Below are 21,103 nucleotides of genomic sequence, written 5' to 3' on the forward strand. Positions count from 1 at the left end.
ATTTTTATCCAAAAGAAAGGAGTCTCATGTCACAAACTCCTTCAAATGTGGCACTTAGTAGAGATATTTACTAAAAGATATTAGCTAGAGATACATCATTAACTGTTTGTTTCAGATTTCCAACTAATGGGCAAATGAAAATCACTATCTACCTTCTTAACATTGACCATTACCCCATGAACCTTCCATCAGAAAATCGAGATCATTTCCAGGCTCCTTTGTCTGTCCATATGAACGTCTTGGGACTATATTATATAAATACCTCAAGAAAATTTCACAGTGATTTGTACTGTTCGATCAAACGTGACGCATGGAGACGTGATGTTGGGACCACCGTGCATCCTAGACTATGCAGAAATGCGATCTGCCATCTCAAAAACATTACAGAAATTGTATCATTTATCCAATCATCGGGTGGCTAAGATGCATGCTAGACAGAAGTAATGTACAATGCGTTGGATGAATAGAACAGTGTTTTCACCTGTTTACTGGTTGCTTCTGAAGTACCCATTGAGTTTTCAATTCTGAGTTTTTGGAAATGCTCCTGAAACATAAGTTTTTTTCAAGTTTAAGGAGTGAGTTGATTTATAAATTCTTGCTTTCATTAAACAGAGGTACACATTACCTGTTTCTCACGCACTATATGAGCCCGTGTGTCTGCAGGAAGTTGTTCCCACCTAAGTACCTGACATCCCCAAAGTACACAGGAACAGGAGCATCACTATCTCAGTTTTCATTTTTTATCAACTCATTAGTTTGTGACAATTATATTCCCCGATAACATGCTTACATGTTCTCCATATTGGAACGCTTCTTCGGAAGTCAATAATGATTTAAGTGCTCGCAAGACATCCTAACAAAATAGGGCAGCATCCAGTTAGTCACCAAAGCATATTTCAACACCCCGTATGTACTGGTAGGCTTTAACCATAAAGCTTCATAGATAAACTTAACCAAACAAGAACGACTGTGTCTGTTTGTTTATGAATAAATATATAGACGAAACCATATTTAATTAAAGAGGTATACAACCTTGTGTTTGTTCTTCTTGATGGCCAAACGTTCACCAATTACAAACCTTACCTGCACGTACGAAAACATTGACATGAAAGGTAAGCTAAGAACAGTGCTGACGCTCACTGCTGATGGAGAATTGTTGCAGAGTATGCGATACTCACTTTGTCAATCAGCCTCTTCGGCTCCTGGAATGCTTGTTTCTTAGCCCAGGTGTGAAATAAGTGAGAGACAACTGATCTAACCTCCACATCAAACCTATTGAGAATAAAAGATCTACACCTTTGAATGATGAAACAGACGAAAAGAGTGCCAAATAAGATAGTTATGGTGGTTTTTAAGTACGTAACCTCTTAAGGAAAATGTTCCCATGGAGTGCATATGCCGCCTCTATTGACTCCTCCGTAGCATCATCTACTGGAATATTCATCGCATTATTATCAGTTGGTTTGTTATCCTCATGCTTTATTTCTGTTCCAAAATTGGAGACGCTCTGCTCAGTCGTGTTTGGAAGGTTTTGATGAACTTTTCTGCAGTCATTTATGCTCAAGTCTCCCTGCATAAAAAAAGAGAGACAAACGTCAAGACCTCAGCAAGGTTTGCTGTTTGGCTATTGGCTGACTCTGGGGGAACTAGAGATCATAACTACCAGAAGGAGTAAAACGTTTGACCACAGACATATTTGAGAGTTCCTATTAGCGCTATCACATTATCATGCATAAAATTGCAAACAAACTGAGATCTGAACCTGTAGAAGATGGCCCGGAATCTCTTTAAGAAATCGTGAAGGTTGGAGCACCTAGATGGAAGGTCATTAGTCAGAGACAAAATTAGAAGAAAAATTCACAAATCATGTGTAGTGCTAACCTGCCAGTTCGAATCCACTGTCACATACAAGAAAAATAATTTCTTGCGAGCACGAGTCATAGCAACATACAGAAGGCGACGTTCTTCCTACAATTTAAACAGATAATGCTCTGATTTTAGATTTTGTGGAGTTCGCAGAGGAGGGAACTGGGTACAGAGTTAATAAAATACTACAGGAAAAAAAAGAGTGATACCTCAAGTGATGTTCCACTCTCTGATACAGTGCCGTTAGACTCATGTAACAGGGGAATCTCGTTTTCATTAGCCTGTTTAGCAAAACTTCGATTCAAACTGGGGCTAGGAAATTTTTGTTTCATTGTTTCCATAAAAAAAAAACAGTATATGCTAGGTCCGTAACTGCCAACAGCCCGGTAAAGAAATTAACCGAGAATGACATATACCTTGACTATGAAAACTACGTCCCACTCCAAACCTTTAGACTGCATAAAGACGAACAAGATTTATAAGCCAATATTATCATAACTACCTGAAGTAACTAATTCTTAAACCAATGGATACCAAACTGTGGACAGCTCGAGTGGATGACAAAAACCTGATGAATGGTGGTCAATGTGACAGAATTTTCATTGTCATGTCTTCTTGAACGAAAATTTTCAGTTTCGCGCTCGGAGATAACGCTGATAAATGAATAAAGTTGATTGCAGCATTTCTTTTCTTTGATTGCATCCACTTCTTCTTCATTTGTAGAGTGATGAGTGGAAAGAAAGTCAGCTACATCATCCATTAAGTACTGGAGTACCTGAAAAACAGAATTCCCCAAAATATATATTCAAAACATGCATACGGAGAAAAAAGATTATCCCAAATTTTTGAAGAGCAAAAGCCACGTACAGATCTAAGATCGTTGTCTTCATTAAGCAGTTTTCCTCCATCATTATCCACAACTGCTCGTTGCTCGAGAAGGTATTTCTAAAAGTTGAAACAACATGAGCAAGTAAACGTGATCAAGAAAAGAAATGGTTATGATATTACATAAGGAGTTTGTAAGGAAAGACACACTAAATCTTCAAATCAAAGTCACGTGTTCATAAACTACTCTCAGAGAAAGTTTTACTTAAGCATATAATCATGATATCTATACACTTTCAAGATTGAAACTGGATTGTCAACCATAAGCTCCTTTTTTTAATCTCAATAGCGCATATCAAGAGAATTTATAACTGTCTTGGTTAACCAAAAAAAAAAAAAAAATTTGCTTGCATGTTTTTATAACTCTCGAGATGACAGTCTAGGCAATAGTTATAAGCACGTCATCACTCAAGACAGAAAGACTAATTACCTGCGGTATCATATTTGCCACGCATGTTACTACAGCAGAAAGTGATTGTTCCTTCAAATAATCAAGAGGTAAGGGATCAGTAGTGCTAGGTTGAAATAAGCATTTATCATTTCAACTAATGATTAATGATTGCATAGTATTTAAAGGACGGGGAAACATAAATCCTACCCTATCAACCAGCTTTGCTACCATGTCAAGAGTTTGCAACACTTTGCGTCCCTGGGTAAGCTGGTTCCTGAGGTTAATTCAAACGAACCTAAGAAGCTTTACATAAAACATGAATTAAAGTAACAAAACTGCGAGGGGATATAACTTGCAGTATCGCATTATTAAAATATGTATATACACAAACAATGTCACCTACATCTGTTGATGAAATTACATATCCATCACTTAAGCATGCATCATGAAAAGTAGAAGCTCATTTATATGAGAAAACTTGTATTTATGTCCTAGTAAATATACTTAGAAGGAAATAATATCCTCAATTCAGAATCACAAATAAACCAGTATTCTACCATTTCTTAATGAATTCATCAAACAATACCTCTTGAAGGTACCAGAAATTTTGGCTCTGAAGATATCATTTGCCGCCGATATGAAGCTGCATTTCCTACTAGTGGAGATTTTTTCAATATGTTCTACTACCTGAAAACGGTGGTAAATATTACTAACAACATACTGTATGTCCTGATAGCCTAAACTGAGAAAGAAAAAGTATATCGTAGATAATCATCCAAATGAAATAAAACAAGAGCAAATAAGGTACAAACCCTTTTCTTTTCCTCTTTCTCAAAAGGAAGCAGTGCCTTAAACACTCGCCGATATGAAGCATCATCACAATCGGAAAATGTTGTTCTCAGCATGGCCAAAATGATACGGACAACCTAACGTCGAAAAAAATGATATTTGTTTTATTAGATGGAGCTTATTGTCTGAAATATGTAAAGCTAAGGTAGTCATGCGGAGGAACTGTCAATGTATCAAGCACTGAATTACATGGTGCAACAATTAAACAAATGAGCATCTTATGAGGCAATCTACCTTTTTCCTGTAGAAAGCAACACCATGAACGTTGAATGGTATTTTTCTCTGGCGGAATGCATTTTGGAAGACTTTACCTGATACCTGAATATCAGTACAGTGTACATTCGTCATAGCCAACACAAAAGTAATTCTAGAAGAGTTTTTGACATTCTGACAACATGTCATTAAGAAAAAGAAAAGGACTGACCTGCCTCCTATAAAGGATGGCAATATCTCCATAGGAACAACAAGGTGTTGAGCCATCATTAGTGATTTCAGCTATTTTGTCAATGACAAATGCACACTGTGCTTCCTCGTTATGACATTCTTTGACAGTAATCTATACTGAGTGAAACAATAAAAAGTTAGCCTGTAGCGTCTAAATGATGCAATTTCTCATAGAGACAAGTTCAACTTGCCTTAGATCCCTGAGAGTTTTCAGACGAAATGCTTTTTGATTGGCACCGCTTTGAATTATTTTTTATAATAGAAGATGCAGCTTCCACAATATAGCGGGAGGAGCGATAGTTTTTTATCAGCCTGACCTGAATCAGAAGCAGTAAGATGAGTTTTCTGTATCCGCGATTCAGAGTAGAGAGCTTTTGGTTTTTGAAGTTAATACATCATATGTGGTATAATCTATGAAAAATTATTCAGATGGAGAAGCCAAACCTCTTTGTAATTTGGGAAATCTCTGCGAAAAGAATTAATTCCTGAACTGTCCGCCCCGTTAAAACCGAAGATTGACTGCGAGAAAAGGTCCATCATGCTTTCAGTTTTAATAATCAAAATAGGAGAAGTAAGTTATGTTTGAAAATAAGGTACCTGATCATCGTCACCAACAATAGTTATGTGATTATGAGACCCTAGCATTCGTAGAAGCTTGTACTGCATTGTGCTAGTGTCCTGGAATTCATCAACTATGATGGCTTTCCAGGTATCTTGGCACTCCTTAAACACTTTAATCAAATTCAGCAAATACGCATAAATACAAAGGACTCTTGAGTATCATAAATCTTAAAGCAATAAAATTGATCTATGTGGCTTTACCTTCTGGAAAGTCGGAGAGCAGCGTGACCGAACAACTGATCAAATCATGATAGTCCAGAGCATTACAAGCTTTAAGAATATCATTGTAGTTCCCAAGAATTTTAGCCTGTATTAGAACCAGTAGAAGAATCATGTCGTCATGAGCTAATTTAGAGTAGAGAATCCTGAAAAAATGTCTAGCTGACTTACTCCTATCTCATTGCCCATCTTACAGCACTCCTCTGGAGTTCTACCGGAAGCCTTTCCCTAAAAATGCGGAAAGAAGTTAAAAAAAACTAATGGTCAGAGATGAACTAAATGTGAAAGACAGCATATACGCGCTATCACTAGACCAGAAAGTAAATTATGTCAATTCTCCATTGTCAACCTGGGTCACATATTTTTGCCATTTCTTTGATCTATCCTTGGCATATTCAGGACATACTGCTCCTGCACCGGCTCCATTCAGACCTTCCACAGATTCACATGCCTCAGAGATACTGCTTCCGTTCTTCTTTTCCTCCTCATATAAACGCACTGCTTCAATTATTGCTCTTCTTTGTTGCCCATGTCCATACACTGAAAATTCAGATGTACGCTGTAACCTGTGACAGTAGGAAAGGTATAAGGTACACGAATCCCATGAATCCATAACCTTAAAGATGTCAATGAGTGATATGTAACCAACAACTACAAATGAACAGTAATATAGAAAAGGGAAAGTACCGACTCTGCAAAGCAGGTAAATATACTAACAAGAATAGATTTTCATCAACTAATCTTGTTTTCAATGATTACTTCCATTTCCTCATTTCCTGGTTTTATAAGTTAAGTCACCAATAGAAAGTTAGATTTTTCAGTTTTAAGAGAAACTAATATAATGTCTTCTACCTACATTTTGACTCGAGATTAACCACCAAAAGAAGATCTTACAAATTTACCAAGCAATTCATAATACATAAACTCACTTGTCTGCATGCATCCGACAAAGCTGCAAGGAAAATGAATGGAATGTACTGATTGTTATGTCTTTGGCTGCTTTCTTTCCAGCAAATTTTCCTATGCGCTCTCTCATCTCAGCAGTTGCCGCTGTAGTGAAAGTCATTGCAAGGATATTTGATGGATGTAGACCCTATTAAGTTGAAAAGAGCACAAAACTTTAAGTTTAATGGACAGTCACAAGTCTAATTTCACATACAAGATTTCAAGTACGAAAGACTTTCTACATCATTCACCGGCAATAAGTGATATTACCTCATTGAGTAACACTAAGACACGGCCAACCATGGTGGAAGTCTAACATGGAAAAACGAATAGTTAGCAATGGCTGTATGACAGGAAAACGCACAAAAAATCTTGCCTCAGAAGAGACGAAGTGTAATAAGATACCGACCTTTCCACTTCCAGGGCCAGCGATAACCATCAAAGGAGTTGAAATCTCACTACAGGCTGCATCACGCTGTCTATCATTTAAAGACTGCATATATTTTGAACACTCATCAGGCATGCAATTGATCAATGCAGGATCAGCAGAAATGGTAGTCTCTTCATTGAGCTCCAATTTGGCATTAGATTCTGGCTCAGAAAAATTAACAGCTCTAGAGTCCAAGCTGGCCATGAGGTCATTGTTCTTATTATCTTTGGACGGAGTCTGAGATATGCTTATATTTGGAGTTTGAGATGCCGCTTTTTTCGCTGACTGTTCAAAAATAGCGTCAATCTCTTCTAAAATGGAATCATCAATGTCATCATCAAGAAGTGAAGAAGTAGAGCAACCATGACTTAGTGTAACCCTTTCTGGTTCTTTTAGGGGAGTAACAAATGGTCCTGGTGAAGTTCCATTGTCTGCAAAACCCTCGGTCTGAAATCCATTTTTGACCTCCTCATCCAGACCAAATCTAGGAGAAGGGATGCTCATGCCACAAGGCTTACTAACATCAGATGACTCAAACCCTGATTTCAGGCGTTTGTATGGTGTATTCTCTGATAACTCCATAAGAGGAATCCTACTGAAGCTAGACTGACGAACAAGGGATCCAGTACCCATAGAATCCTTGATTCTGCAACACCAGGTAGAGATTTGATCACATTTTACAAGAAAATCCCACGTTTATACCAAAACTGATGAAGCCAATTCCAATGATTTAATAAAGAATGAAATCAAGGTATAGATGAAACATAGTGGCTATGCAACTTGATTTTCAGAGAGAGAAAAATATAGCAAAAAATTCCTATACTCACCACGAAAAAAAAAAAAAAAACCAAATCCTAAAGCAGGACAAATGGAAGAGCAACGAGTCACTATACAGAAATCTGACGGAAAATTGCAAACTTTAGCAAAGAGAAGAATGTAGATTGCTAACGTAAGCTAAAGATCAAACAAAGAATTCGAATCAATTGAAAGAAGATCAAAAAAAAAAAAAAAGAGAGAGACATCGGACCTTTGAGGAGGAGTGGAGAAATTAGCTGCATTCTCAAATGGCCTTTTTCGATCAAGGAGCGGCTTGGCGATCCTGAAGCTTTGAGAAATCCGACCATTACTATACTCTTGATTCCATATTCCTCTGTTGGGCGGGTGATTCTCCATTTTTCCCCTAATTTTTGGTCGGTTCCTTTTCCCTAGAGAAAGAGAGGGAAATTTCGAAAATGGTCGAAACCATAGTCAGACTGGAAAAATAAAAACCTAAGGAGAAAGACGTCCCGTTTTCAGGCTAGGAAACTACCTTTTCCGGTATAGATGCTCTCTATTGGGCCTTCATCCATATGGGCCTGTTGCTTTGAAAGAATACGAGTTTTCGTTTCCTCTATAGAAACCAGTCTTGTAAACTTTTCCGATGACAATTAAATACAGTTTTGTTTCCAATATAAAAATTTCTGTAGCTTACGAATTTTACTCCTTACAAGTTTAGATAATTGTCAAAGTTTGATGAGTGAATGTTGTGTATACCGGACATTACAAATTTACAATGTCGATGATCAATGAGAACAGCTTCATAAAAAAAAAAATTATATATTATGGTGGGAAAATTTTATTCGAAATAGAAGTCAAACGAACTCGTTAAATCAAAGTCAATTACATTCTAATTAGTTCCCTTGCACTATCAAATCCAACCATAAGGAACATTCAAAATTCTCAACTTGCAAATTTAAATTTGTGCGTATATTAATGTTTGTATGAGTTGACTAGGCGCATGATTGTGTTGGCAAGTCTTGACTTGACGACTTATTAAACCTAAAAGTCGTCTCTCTTCCTCCGCATTTTTCTTCTCGGCTTTGTTTTTTCATCTTTTTCTAACGCGTCGTTGTAATTGAGACCTCCGCCATGGATCATTGATGTTTGGCCACCACATCGGAAAGAAAGTGTTTTAACTAATCTGAAACTTTTAGGTGGAAATTCGAAATATCGAGAAGAAAATAAAAAGGCTTTATTTTTTTTGGGAAGCATCAAAATATAAAAAAGAATGTTGTTGCTGGTGGACTGCTCTAGCTGTCGTACGCCGCTTCACCTCCCTCCCGGAGCCACCAGAATCCGCTGCGCCGTTTGCCACGCCTTCACTCTCGTCGCTCCCGAGCCTCGTCTCCATTCCCACGCGCCGCCGAGCCCTCTTCCTTTCCCCAACTCCTTCACTGTCCCGGCACCTTCTCCGTTCATTCACGCGCCGCCTACACCTTCTCCTTTCGTCTACCCGCCACCGACACCGTCTCCGTTCAATCACGCGCCACCGGCACCGTCTCCGTTCAGTCACGCGCCTTCGGCACCGTCTCTGTTCAGTCATTCGTTGTCCACGCCGAGTACATTCCATCCAGCGTCTCCGGAACCGTCTCCGTTTAATCATTCGCCGCCGGCTCCGTCTCCGTATAATCACGCGCCGCCGGGGCCTCCGCCGTCGGTACACGGACAGAAGCGAGCGGTGATCGTCGGGGTTACGTATAAGAATACAAAGGACGAATTGAAAGGATGTATCAATGACGCAAAATGCATGAAGTTCATGTTGATGAAGCGTTTCCAATTCCCTGAGTCTTGCATTCTTATGCTCACCGGTATTTACTCTGTTTTTCTCTCTGCATCTTTCATGTTTTCTTGACTCGACAATTTCCTCATTGTTGCTAATCACTAGTAATCAGAACGCGTTCGCATTATCTCCCAAGATTATACGATGATGTCTTTAGTTACTTCATTAATCATTTTACTTGGTGGAAAATACTAGTTCTGAAATTTGATTATTCATAAACTTTAGAATTTTTCCGGAGGTTTTTTTGGTTCATTTATTAAACATCTGACTCTTCAACACCGGAGAGGGAATAATAGTTGCAAAATATCATAATTTGAGTTACACACAAAAGTAATGTCAAAAGTGTCAAAAATGTTGTAGAAGAAGAAGCGGATCAATTGAGATGGCCAACGAAGAACAACATAACAATGGCGATGCATTGGCTAGTTTTAGGCTGCAAATCGGGAGATTCCCTCGTCTTCCATTTTTCCGGTCACGGCAACAACCAGATGGACCACAACGGCGACGAGGTAGATGGCTTCGACGAGACTCTTCTCCCGGTGGACCACGCGACCTCAGGTGTCATCGTAGACGACGAGATCAATGCTACAATCGTACGGCCTCTCCCTTATGGAGTTAAGCTCCATGCCATCGTCGACGCTTGTCATAGTGGCACCGTCTTGGACTTGCCCTATCTTTGTAGAATGGACAGGTATGTATCTAAGTATAATTCTGAACTTATATTTCTATATTTAGGTTTGGATTGCTTTAAAGTCAGTTTTTTGTATGTTTATTAAAGTATATGTTTTCCGCCAACGAGGTCTATTGAACCATTCTCATTTAGTCATTTACCCTTTAGCTTGATGATGGTTAGGAAAACCACATAGGTGGACCAAAATATTATTTCAAATTGTAGACTCAAACACAAAACTACAAAATGAATTTACCCTTTTCCTTCCTGGTTGCGTTGTTAGTTAAAGAATTTTTGTTTCATTGAAACACTTGAAACACTAGAGGTTGTACGTAGACTTCTCTATTTGAAAAAAGAAAAAGAAAAAAACACATCATTGTACCATGTAAAGGCAAATGTAAAAGAACAATATAATGAAGACAATATATATAATTCTTATAAACGTTATAAACCCTATATGACACAAATAAAATGTTGATGTATAGTTTCATTAGCTATTTGTTATTTGTTTTTTTTTTTGGTAAAAGTGTTAAGTAGCTATTTGTTATTGATCCTTCATTGATTGAACAGACTCGGAAAATATGAGTGGGAAGACCATCGGCCGCCGTCAGGGATGTGGAAAGGTACGAGTGGCGGTGAAGTCTTCTCCTTCACAGGCTGCGACGATGACCAAACCTCAGCTGACACTCCGGTATGATCCTGAGTACTTTTGGCCCGCTAATTATAATCTACTTAGAGCTCGAGAAACATTTGATTGTATTTGTAACAAATAATCCACAAAATGTGAATCATCCATCTTTTACCTTGCCGTGCATTTTAAAAGCTCTCACAAAGAAAGTTGTGTGCACTGCAGCAACTGTCAGGGAGTGCATGGACGGGGGCAATGACGTATGCATTCATTCAAGCCATAGAACGTGGCCATGGAACGACTTATGGGAGCTTACTGAATGCAATGAGATCAACGGTTCACGAGATCTTCGACAAAAACAAAGGTAGAGAGCTTGTGGAAGTGGAAGGCGCTGATCTTCTCACTACTCTTCTTGGTATGCTCATCTTAGGCGTTGCTCCTCCAGATGATGAGGAAGTGAACCAAGCCCCACAAAAAACTCAGGTGATCCATTCATGTTTATTCTTCATCTTATTATATCTTTAACCAAAAAAAGTAAATACCATGTATAGTTAAGATTAGAACCTCACTCATCGATATCGCAATACTTATATGGCCATCTCCAACTTAAAAGACTACTCTTTATACCCAAATAAAGAAATAGTTCTTCTGGACCAGTTGATATTAGTGTGACGTGATTCCTTATCCCTAATTCCCCTATACATCAACATTGGAAAATTTGTATGTTAATTGATTTGCATTAATGATAATAAAATTTTGTATGTTGAAATGCTACCACAGGAACCACAGTTGAGCGCTAACGAGGCATTTGCTGTGTACGGGAAGCCCTTCTCTCTATAATTTCACTTTAAGAGGACAGAAAAAAAAAAAGAGAGAGAGAGTATGAAATTTCAGAAGATAAAATACGTTATTTAGCTTTGAGTGAAGATTATATATGGGGCATGTTCAATTCATAGTATATATTGGCCTTTTCATTAGATGAAAATTATAGTTTTGAGAAATTTCAAATGGTTAAAAGACACCATCTTTGAAAAAAAACAATCAAGTTATACATCATGAGATCTCTTCAGTCTTGACTATTTTCATCCAGACATTTCTTCACAAGAAGTTTAGATTATTTCTACGAAAATTTGAGAAACTGGATAAGTACTTAGGCCTAAATTTGGTCACCCAATGAAGGTATGAAATTAACGTAGGTTACCTCAATAAACATGTATTAGTTGAATAAATAATAATAAATAATAATTGTATTAAATTTTTTTATAAAACTGACATTAAAGAAACAAATGTCAATATTATGACGACACAATGAGTCTATAGGACCAAGCGAGAAAGGAACAAAAAATGTACTACAAAGAGAAGAGATAATGATAGTACAGATGATACGTACTGGCCACATGTACCAAAAATCAGCCTCAAACATAAAAACATAACACACAAAAGATTTCACTGGCGTGTGCTCTCCTCACTTTCCCTTAAACTAGAGGTTCCGATTCTATCTCTGTTCCACTTTGTTATTTTTCTGTTCAAGTTTTGCTGATCTCTTGCTTAACTCCTCTACCTAGACATGTCATTCTAACTGAATTTAATTTGTATATCTATGCTTATGCATGTGTTTCGTAAGGATATTAATTAACTTGTGGTTGGTTTACATGCTATGTTGTCTGAAAATGTGCAGCTTCATCAGTCCCAAAAGAAATGGCTGCTTCTAATACAGTAACCGCAAACTACGTCCTCAAGCCACCTCCATATTCTCTGGTATGATTCCGTTTATTTGTTTCTTCAAATCAATTGGAACTGTCGGCAACTATTGGTTGGTTACTTTGATTAAGAAATTCGTTTCTTTGTTGATCTAAGAACTTGTTAATCCCACATTTAGCCCTCAAAATACCTTTTCATTCCTTGTCAAAAGGCGTTACGAACGAATTCTTCTAATTTCATATTGGAAGAGGAAAAAAAAAAACAGATTGAATAAATTTTTAGGATAAGCCCCCTTTTACATTAAAAATTTACGGGATATTACGGAACCACGTGTCAAGTACGTAAGGAAATTTGGATATTCATGTCTAAAGAAATAAGGGGAGAAATAATATCCTCGAATTTCGAATGGCGAATAGAAAAAGTGTGGTGCAGTCTGGTGAGTGGTGACATGCACTTGAACCACTTAAAGTGGGATTTCACGTTATAATTTTAAAACATTAATTTTCTTAAAAAGTTCGGAAACTATTTGAAAAAATGATACAAGCTAACCTATCGAATGTACTATTGTAAATGAATGGTTTAATATACACGGATACTTAAGTTAACATACCCGTAACCAAATTTCCTAGTCCGAATTCAAATGTTTATTATTCCTTCTTTAGCGAATTTTGAATGAGAGCGTTCTGATTAGATGTTGTTTGGGTTACTGTTTTGAAAGGATGCTTTGGAGCCGCATATGAGCCGACAAACTCTGGAGTTTCACTGGGGAAAGCATCACAGGGCTTACGTGGACAACCTCAAGAAACAGGTTCTTGGAACCGAGCTCGAAGGCAAACCCTTAGATCACATTATCCTCAAGACTTACAACAATGGCGATCTCCTCCCTGCTTTCAACAACGCTGCTCAGGTAATATAATAAATAAAATAAAACATATCAATTTGAGGTTTTAAAAGGGTGTTTAGCTGATCCAATGATGTTTATAGGCTTGGAACCACGAATTCTTCTGGGAATCAATGAAACCCGGTGGTGGAGGAAAACCGTCAGGAGAGCTTCTTGCTTTGCTTGAAAGAGATTTCACTTCTTATGAGAAATTCTACGATGAGTTCAATGCTGCAGCAGCCACTCAATTTGGAGCTGGATGGGCTTGGCTTGCTTGTAAGTTCATATTTTTAAGAGCTTAACACTTATAATTAATGATGAGTTTAATGCCGCAGCAGCCACTCTATTTTAATTTCCTCCTTACTCTTTTATTATCTCTCTGTTTTCAGACGCAAATGACAAACTCAAAGTAGTGAAAACTCCAAATGCCGTGAATCCCCTTGTGCTTGACTCTTTCGTAAGTTTTTTTCATGAAGGAGCTTGAATACATGATTTACTTGATTAGAAATAACCTACAATTAATACAATTTTCTTACATTTAATCTTGGTGGTGATTTCTTTCAGCCATTGCTTACCATTGATGTCTGGGAGGTATAAAAATATAGCCACTTTTACAGTTTTTTTTCCTAGAACCCAACTTTTTCGTAACAAATGTATTGATCTCTTGTCTTCTTATTTCCCTACATCGAACAGCATGCTTACTACCTAGACTTCCAGGTAACAGCTGCTTATTCAGAATTATAATAGAAAACAGTTTTAACTTTTATTCAGTTTCTTTGTTTTGTTGAGATTGTTGTAATCTTTTGTGTATGAGTAGAACCGGAGACCGGATTACATAAAGACATTCATGAACAATCTTGTGTCTTGGGAAGCTGTTAGTTCCAGACTTGAGGCCGCAAAGGCTGCTTCTGCCTCTTCTGCTTGAGCGCACAGTTCTGAACAATTAGTCTTCAGCGAGTTCTGCATTAATTACTGAAGTTTCTTAATAAAATATTGGTCATGGTAATAAAGACACAGCTCTCTTGTTGTATTGTGTCACAGAGTCGTTCATCTTGATCTTGTTAGCTGAATCTTATTTACTGTGTTTAATGAGTAATTACCATGTATTGCTCTTCCTGTGGTTTTGGTTCTTCATGTGTTTAAGTTTTTCGCTTAATCTTCTTTTTAAGGCCGTCCAAAAAACAAATTGTTTTTTTTACGTCTAAACTTTAATTTATGATTCTACAAAACTCTAATCCGTTGATGTAACTTAATACATACTTTAATGGAACACTTAATAAATCCTGTTGCCAAATATTTTGCTCTGTACAATTTAGTTTAATTTCAGTTGTTACTAACGAAAACGGAGGCGTTAATGGAAACAGGGTAAAGATGATGGAAACAATCAAATATAGAAGCCTGTTTATGAATCAGATATTAGTTGGACCCTGGTGTTTATTGACTAAGAAAATGTTTATAAGATAGGCAACCATGTGATGTATATTATAGAGAATTACCAATAGATACCATTTAATAACATGTGAGAGCAGAGGTTTTTAAACTTTCAAGTGTATATTTTTTATTAATAGTTGATGACGAGTTGCTATTCGGTCTTTATTAATCAGGGTATTCGGTCTTTAATTAATCAGTCACAAGAGTTGACAATGGAAGGCAAATAAAAAAACTGTGGGCCCAATCGAGCCACGTCTCTCTTTTTGATTCGAGTTTCCTTTTATAGTATTCGAATCTGTTTAGCTTAATAGTCTTTTGTTTTCTTTCAATCTTATCTAACTATTGATAGCGTCGCCATTTCTAGACAATAACATAACGCACTATGCCACTATATATGCGAACATCTTTGGTCGTCGACTCGTCTCGCAGTATATCCCAAAGAGTTTAAGATTCGTCTCTCTCTTATTGTCTCGGAAAATAAGTTCTCTTCATAGCAAAAGAACAGTAAAAAATAAAATAAGTTCTTACGAGCATTAACTTGAGACACAAGAAATCAGTTGCTCCGTTTAAGCATCACTTTTCTTGGCCTCGTTCCGTTTCCCGTTGAATTCTTCCGTTGAGCAGAGAGTTAGCTTCCAAGTGATGCTTAAGCAGAGAAGAGCTTCCGGTGAACCGGATCATTGCGGCGCCGATCGGGCGATGGAGAAAATCCTTAGGGACACGACCGATGATGGATCGAACGTGAAGGAGAATCCGGAGCAGAAACGGAGCGGTCTGGTGAAGCGGCTCGCCTCTGTTTCGAACCAGCTCAAGCGCATGACATCGGTCTCTAAGCCAGCTAGATTGGACAGGTCGAAGTCAACGGCCGGTCAGGCTTTGAATGGCCTCAAGTTCATCAGTAAGGCCGACCGTGGCGCTGGCTGGACCGCCGTGGAGAAGCGGTTTGCTAAGATCACGAAAACTAATGAGGGACTGCTGCTTCGGTGTAATTTCGGTGAATGCATAGGTAAAAGAATGTAAATATTTGGAACAAAAGTTAACTTTGAAAAATATTTTTTGATCTAACTATATGGGAATATTAACATATTGCAGGGATGAACTCAAAGGACTTTGCTTTGGTGTTGTTTGATGCATTAGCTAGAAGAAGGGGTATGACCAGGGATGTGATTGATAAGGACCAGTTAAAGGACTTCTGGGAACAAATAAGTGATCAAAATTTTGATTCCAGGCTTATGACGTTCTTTGACATGTAATATTTTTTTTTTAATCATTGCCAATATTGTTCTTTCGTTTTACTTTCTAGATCTCTACAATTTTTTTTTATTATTATTAATGAATGTTAAAAAAGTTGAGGCAAAGGGTTTCTAAAATGCAGGATGGATAAAGACGGCAATGGTAGACTAACCGAAGATGAAGTTAGAGAGGTAACTTTGTTTAGACTAATGATCAAGGCCTTTATTACCTCAGATCTTAATCTCCGCGTTTACATGCGAAAGTTTTGAGAGAAAAAAAAATATATCAATCACATTATTAAAACAAAAGAAAAAATTTTCATTTCATTTTTGTGTAAATTATAAAAACAAACGAAAATATGCTAGAAGTTCTAAGTTCATATATAAAAAAAGAACTACACAATCAAATTGAAAACAAACACAAACCAACAATAACCATCTTCAAAGAATTATCTGAAGATCTGTTAAATGTTCACTGGGTGGGAGATTTGCTAAAGTCTGCTCTGTCTTTTAATTTTGCAGATCATTAATCTTAGTTCGTCTGCAAACAATTTGCCAACCATCCAGAAAAAGGCAGATGAATATGCAGCAATGATAATGGAAGTGCTTGACCCACATAAGACAGGATACATCATGGTAATTAACTAATCTTTATTGATGATGATTCAAGACTACTAGACTTACTTCCTATTGTAACTCTATTGTGAATTTAAAACAGGTAGAAAGTCTAAAGGAGTTGCTTATGCAAGCAGAAGCAGAACCTGGACTCACAAATAGTAAAGAAAGAAAGCAGCTTAGCCAAATGTTAACTGAGAAGCTTAAGCCTACGCTTGACCCTAACCCGTTGAGGAGTTGGTACCATGGAGTGAGATTCTTCGTATTGGATAGCTGGCAAAGAATTTGGGTGATAGCGTTGTGGCTCATGATTATGGCCATCCTCTTCATATACAAGTACACTCAATACAAGAATAGAGCAGTGTATGAAGTGATGGGGCATTGTGTGTGCTTGGCCAAAGGTGCAGCAGAGACGCTGAAGCTGAACATGGCCTTGATTCTGTTACCTGTATGCCGAAATACCATCACCTGGCTTAGAGCTAAGACCAGTTTGGGTGTTCTTGTCCCTTTTGATGACAACATCAACTTTCATAAGGTAAAACCACACTTTTTTTTTGGTCATTTTTAACCAACTTGAGGAACTGTCTTGTTGGTCGATTGATAGTAACTTGGCGTACGTCTAAAACTACAGGTTATAGCGGTGGGAATTACGATAGGAGTAGGCATACACGCGATAGCCCACTTGGCGTGCGATTTTCCAAGACTAATCGCAGCAACTCCAGAGGCATACATGCCTCTAGCAAAATTCTATGGGGAGGAGCAACCAAAGAGTTACATGCATTTTGTGAAGTCAACAGAAGGAATAACAGGGCTTGGAATGGTGTTTCTGATGGCAATTGCCTTTACACTAGCTATGCCTTGGTTCAGAAGAGGGAAGCTAGAAAAAAAGCTTCCAGGGCTACTAAAGAAACTCGCCAGCTTCAATGCCTTCTGGTACACTCACCACTTGTTTGTTATAGTCTACATTCTCCTTATCATTCATGGATACTACTTGTTCCTCAGCAAGGAATGGTACAAGAAAACTGTGAGTATACTTCCAGCTTTTGACATTTTCAGTTGTCATCTCAGGCGTCCAAAAAACATATAACTAACTCGAGGGTTTTGTTTCCAGACGTGGATGTACTTGGCAATACCAATAACTCTCTATGCATGCGAGAGATTGATACGAGCATTCAGGTCAAGCATCGAGACGGTGAAAGTTCTTAAGGCTCCCGCTTATCCTGGAAACGTATTGAATTTGCACATGTCAAGGCCTAAAAACTTCGAATACAAGAGTGGTCAATACATGTTTATAAACTGCCCAGCAGTCTCACAATTTGAGTGGTACAGAAGAACATTCTTATGAATCAAGAAATCTTATAAACCCATTTCAATATCAGTTCATGTGGTTTTATATCTCTGTAGGCATCCATTTTCAATAACATCGGCACCACAGGACGATTATCTCAGCGTTCATATAAAATCACTGGGAGACTGGACAAAGGCTATCAACAGAGTTTTCGCTGAGGTATTACATTATTTATTACTTCTACATCTCTCAAATTTTATCTTTTGGAAGTCTTGAAGTCAGGAAAAGATAAATTGGGAATTATGTTGCGTTATGTCTCAGGTGACGTCTAAACCACCTCCGGTTGGCGACATGTTGCATGGTTCAAATAATCCCGTGTAAGTATCTTCTAAACCATCTGATGATTAAAATATGATTAATTCACAACATACGTAGACAAATATATAAATACACCTAAACGTTAACGATTAAATATTTTATTGTTTCAAACGTACTACTTTTTAATTGGTGGTAACAAAATATCACATCTGACTTTTCATAATAAAACACAATGGTATATCAGAAGTCCAACTGCTACGAAACCCCAAATGCAAATTGTATTCCTTTTTGTCAAATTGTATTTTTTCTTTTCTTTTTGCGTTTATGTCTGATGATTTTATTTATTTATAGTATTTGATATACACTTTGAAAACCAAGTGAAAATTCACGCATATTTCCATTTTTAATTGTAAAAGGATATATAGTCTAATAGTTTGTACTAGTAATGAAAAACATGGAAATCAGCTGATCAAAAAATCCACAACACATCTCTCGAGTTCATTATATTAATACGTAGAATAACCATGGCCATGCCTACCTATTTATTGTTATTTAAATGACTAGATTCTAGGAAACATCATTTGGTCAAATAATCATGTTCCACTGGTTACATTTGTTTGTCTATTTTTGTTTTGTCTATTAATTTGTTGTCCGCGAAGTCTGGGATAACGACAATCAGCTACTCTGGCTTTTCTTAAGAATATATCTGAATGTAGACGTTATTTATAACACTACTGCTAATTATTAATTAAGAGCTTTAAGTCGTTGTGACAGATTTATATATGCGTCGCAACCAAATTTCCAAGTGTTTGGCTATTTTATTGACCACTTGAAAGATAGCCTGTCCATTAGTCGTGTAACTCATGTTCATTGGACATAGATCTTGGTTCAACAATTATATGCATTACAAACTAATCCTTATTCTATTGAAATTCGAATTTTTTTTTTAATTATATTTACAAAATTTTCGAATTTATATAAACAATTGATTCATGAACTATAAAGAAGATATCGATAGAAAATATGTAGTACTTTTTTTCTTGGACTATTATTCTACCCCCAGAGAAAAGCTAATGTTGTTGATTTTGAAATGGTAATGTCCTGGCCTTTCTTCCACAGTTTCCCCAAAATCATGATTGATGGTCCGTACGGCGCACCAGCACAAGACTACAGGAAGTACGAGGTGGTTCTATTGGTTGGCCTTGGGATTGGGGCCACCCCGATGATCAGTATTATCAAGGACATTATCAACAATACGGATGCCAAGGAACAGGGTCAACTCATCCAAATGGATAAGGGATCGCAAAAGGAGTCACAAGGTAAGAAAGAACGTTTCAAGACGCGAAGGGCTTACTTCTACTGGGTAACGAGGGAGCAAGGCTCGTATGATTGGTTCAAGAACATCATGAACGAGATCGCAGAACGGGATAGAAGCAAAGTCATAGAACTACACAACTATTGCACTAGCGTGTACGAAGAAGATGATGCTCGTTCCGCGCTCATACATATGCTCCAGTCTATAAGCTATGCCAAGAGTGGTCGGGACATTGTCTCTGAGACAAGGGTCAAGTCCCACTTCGCAAAACCTAATTGGGAAGACGTCTACAAACAGGTAGCCATGGATCACCCTGGCGCTAATGTTGGTAAGTTATACTTCTCTCACACACACATAAAATCAAGCAGTAAGCTACTATAAGCTTATATATTCGTATCCAATAATCTCATTCAGATCATGAAAAGGTTAGCTTAGCTTCGTATAGTTTTACATGTTCAAAAGCAATGGTGCAGCTTGTAGAAACAAAGGTCTAGATCATACAAAGACTAGCTTAGCTTCTTATAGCTTTATATCATTATATTTGATCTTGTTAATGACTATAAAATGAAATAATATATAAAATGAATTTGTCTATATAAACGTGCAGGAGTGTTCTATTGTGGATCACCGGTATTGACAAAGGAGTTAAGGCGTCTAGCTTTGGAATTCACACACAATACTAACACTAGATTCTCTTTCCACAAAGAGAACTTTTAAATAAGGATCACGAAGCTTCTACCCAAATTGATGATCAACTATATATGTATGATATGGGGCCTATGGGCAACAAGATACTGAAATAATTATGGAGTTGAGTGTAATGTTTGTGTTTTGACAATTTGGTGGGGCTGGTTGGTTTATTCTTCTTTTTTTTTTCTTTGAATAAAACGTGTGTGTTGATGATTATGTGAAGTGTGTTTGTTAACGCTTTGTAAAAAAAAAAATCAATATTCAAAGTCAAGTTTAAAGTCATCTCTTCTATTATTTTGTTCGTTTATAAAAGATGGCAAATGAATATGCAGCACTGTTATGTGATAGTATGATAATTATATAGTATGAAAGTTTAATAACTTACAATTGTTTTTTTGTATTTCTTTGCACTTAGTTGCGGGATATATAAAATGACAAAATGATTCTTGCAGTGAATATGCAGCACTGATCATGGAAGAGCTTGACATAGATGATCAGGGATATATATCATTGTAAGCTGTGTAGTAATAAACCGCTCAATTTCACGTTAATATAAAGCTGCTATTTGTAACTTTAAAGTGACATTTTGAAAATAGATGGAGATTCTTGAGTTGCTGCTTTTGGATTTGGAGACATTGTCTGAGATAAAAGTATTCAGGAGGAAGCAAAGAAGCCTACAAAGAGATGGTACAGACTACAGAGTAATTGGAAATATCTCATGTTTCTCTATGATTCCTTGCTTGAAGAAAAGAGCATCCACGAAAAAGACATGATTCGTCAATTCTCAATCATTTGAAAAAAATGGATTACAAGAAGACAATGCTAGCCAATTATAACATGTGAGAGCAGAGGTTTAAACTTCAAGTGTATTTATTTTTTTTATTAATAGTTGTTGATGAGTTGGTATTCGGTCTTTAATTAATCAGTCAAGAGTTGACAATGAAAGGCAAACAAAAAAATTTGTGGGTCCAAGTCGACCCACGTCTCTCTTTTTGATTCGATATATTTTCTTTTTTGGAATCTGTTTAGTGTATGTTTCCACGTTGTTGAATTAACAACAGTGATGGGTGTCGCCATTTCTGTACA

General features: G+C 37.2%; 4 protein-coding genes across 4 annotated transcripts; 3 read left to right on the top strand and 1 right to left on the bottom strand.

The window, feature by feature from the left end:
• Nucleotides 1-3: 3 nt before the first annotated feature.
• On the bottom strand, nt 4-7,849 carry LOC18030160 (ATP-dependent DNA helicase SRS2-like protein At4g25120). Its single transcript, XM_024149360.1, has 29 exons — nt 7,678-7,849; nt 6,630-7,296; nt 6,491-6,532; nt 6,205-6,368; nt 5,625-5,841; nt 5,447-5,503; nt 5,258-5,363; nt 5,033-5,166; nt 4,880-4,954; nt 4,627-4,752; nt 4,416-4,547; nt 4,226-4,309; nt 3,955-4,068; nt 3,729-3,829; nt 3,350-3,416; nt 3,182-3,232; nt 2,734-2,811; nt 2,435-2,641; nt 2,283-2,321; nt 2,076-2,147; nt 1,882-1,968; nt 1,763-1,813; nt 1,365-1,570; nt 1,179-1,272; nt 1,033-1,083; nt 791-853; nt 626-685; nt 482-544; nt 4-364 (listed from the first exon to the last, which is right to left on the bottom strand). The coding sequence occupies exons 1-29, from the start codon at nt 7,821-7,823 to the stop codon at nt 275-277; spliced, it is 3,444 nt and encodes a 1,147-aa protein (XP_024005128.1). The 5' UTR covers nt 7,824-7,849; the 3' UTR covers nt 4-274.
• A 654-nt stretch (nt 7,850-8,503) lies between these two features.
• On the top strand, nt 8,504-11,524 carry LOC18030161 (metacaspase-2). Its single transcript, XM_006413277.2, has 5 exons — nt 8,504-9,277; nt 9,610-9,940; nt 10,490-10,610; nt 10,773-11,030; nt 11,328-11,524. Exons 1-5 carry the CDS (start codon nt 8,698-8,700, stop codon nt 11,385-11,387), a joined length of 1,350 nt encoding a protein of 449 aa, XP_006413340.1. The 5' UTR covers nt 8,504-8,697; the 3' UTR covers nt 11,388-11,524.
• Nucleotides 11,525-11,906: 382 nt separating this feature from the next.
• LOC18030162 (superoxide dismutase [Fe] 1, chloroplastic) lies at nt 11,907-14,345 on the top strand. The gene is made up of 8 exons (XM_006413278.2): nt 11,907-12,033; nt 12,226-12,305; nt 12,967-13,155; nt 13,233-13,404; nt 13,518-13,585; nt 13,693-13,719; nt 13,822-13,845; nt 13,946-14,345. Exons 2-8 carry the CDS (start codon nt 12,246-12,248, stop codon nt 14,051-14,053), a joined length of 648 nt encoding a protein of 215 aa, XP_006413341.1. The 5' UTR covers nt 11,907-12,033; nt 12,226-12,245; the 3' UTR covers nt 14,054-14,345.
• A 913-nt stretch (nt 14,346-15,258) lies between these two features.
• Nucleotides 15,259-20,148, top strand: LOC18030163 (putative respiratory burst oxidase homolog protein G). Its single transcript, XM_006413280.2, has 11 exons — nt 15,259-15,565; nt 15,652-15,808; nt 15,935-15,983; nt 16,314-16,427; nt 16,510-16,941; nt 17,038-17,430; nt 17,518-17,729; nt 17,811-17,913; nt 18,016-18,071; nt 19,132-19,655; nt 19,935-20,148. Exons 1-11 carry the CDS (start codon nt 15,259-15,261, stop codon nt 20,042-20,044), a joined length of 2,457 nt encoding a protein of 818 aa, XP_006413343.1. The 3' UTR covers nt 20,045-20,148.
• Nucleotides 20,149-21,103: the final 955 nt, after the last annotated feature.

This window comes from Eutrema salsugineum, unplaced genomic scaffold (assembly GCF_000478725.1).
Source record: "Eutrema salsugineum unplaced genomic scaffold, Eutsalg1_0 scaffold_1, whole genome shotgun sequence".
NCBI lineage: Eukaryota > Viridiplantae > Streptophyta > Magnoliopsida > Brassicales > Brassicaceae > Eutrema > Eutrema salsugineum.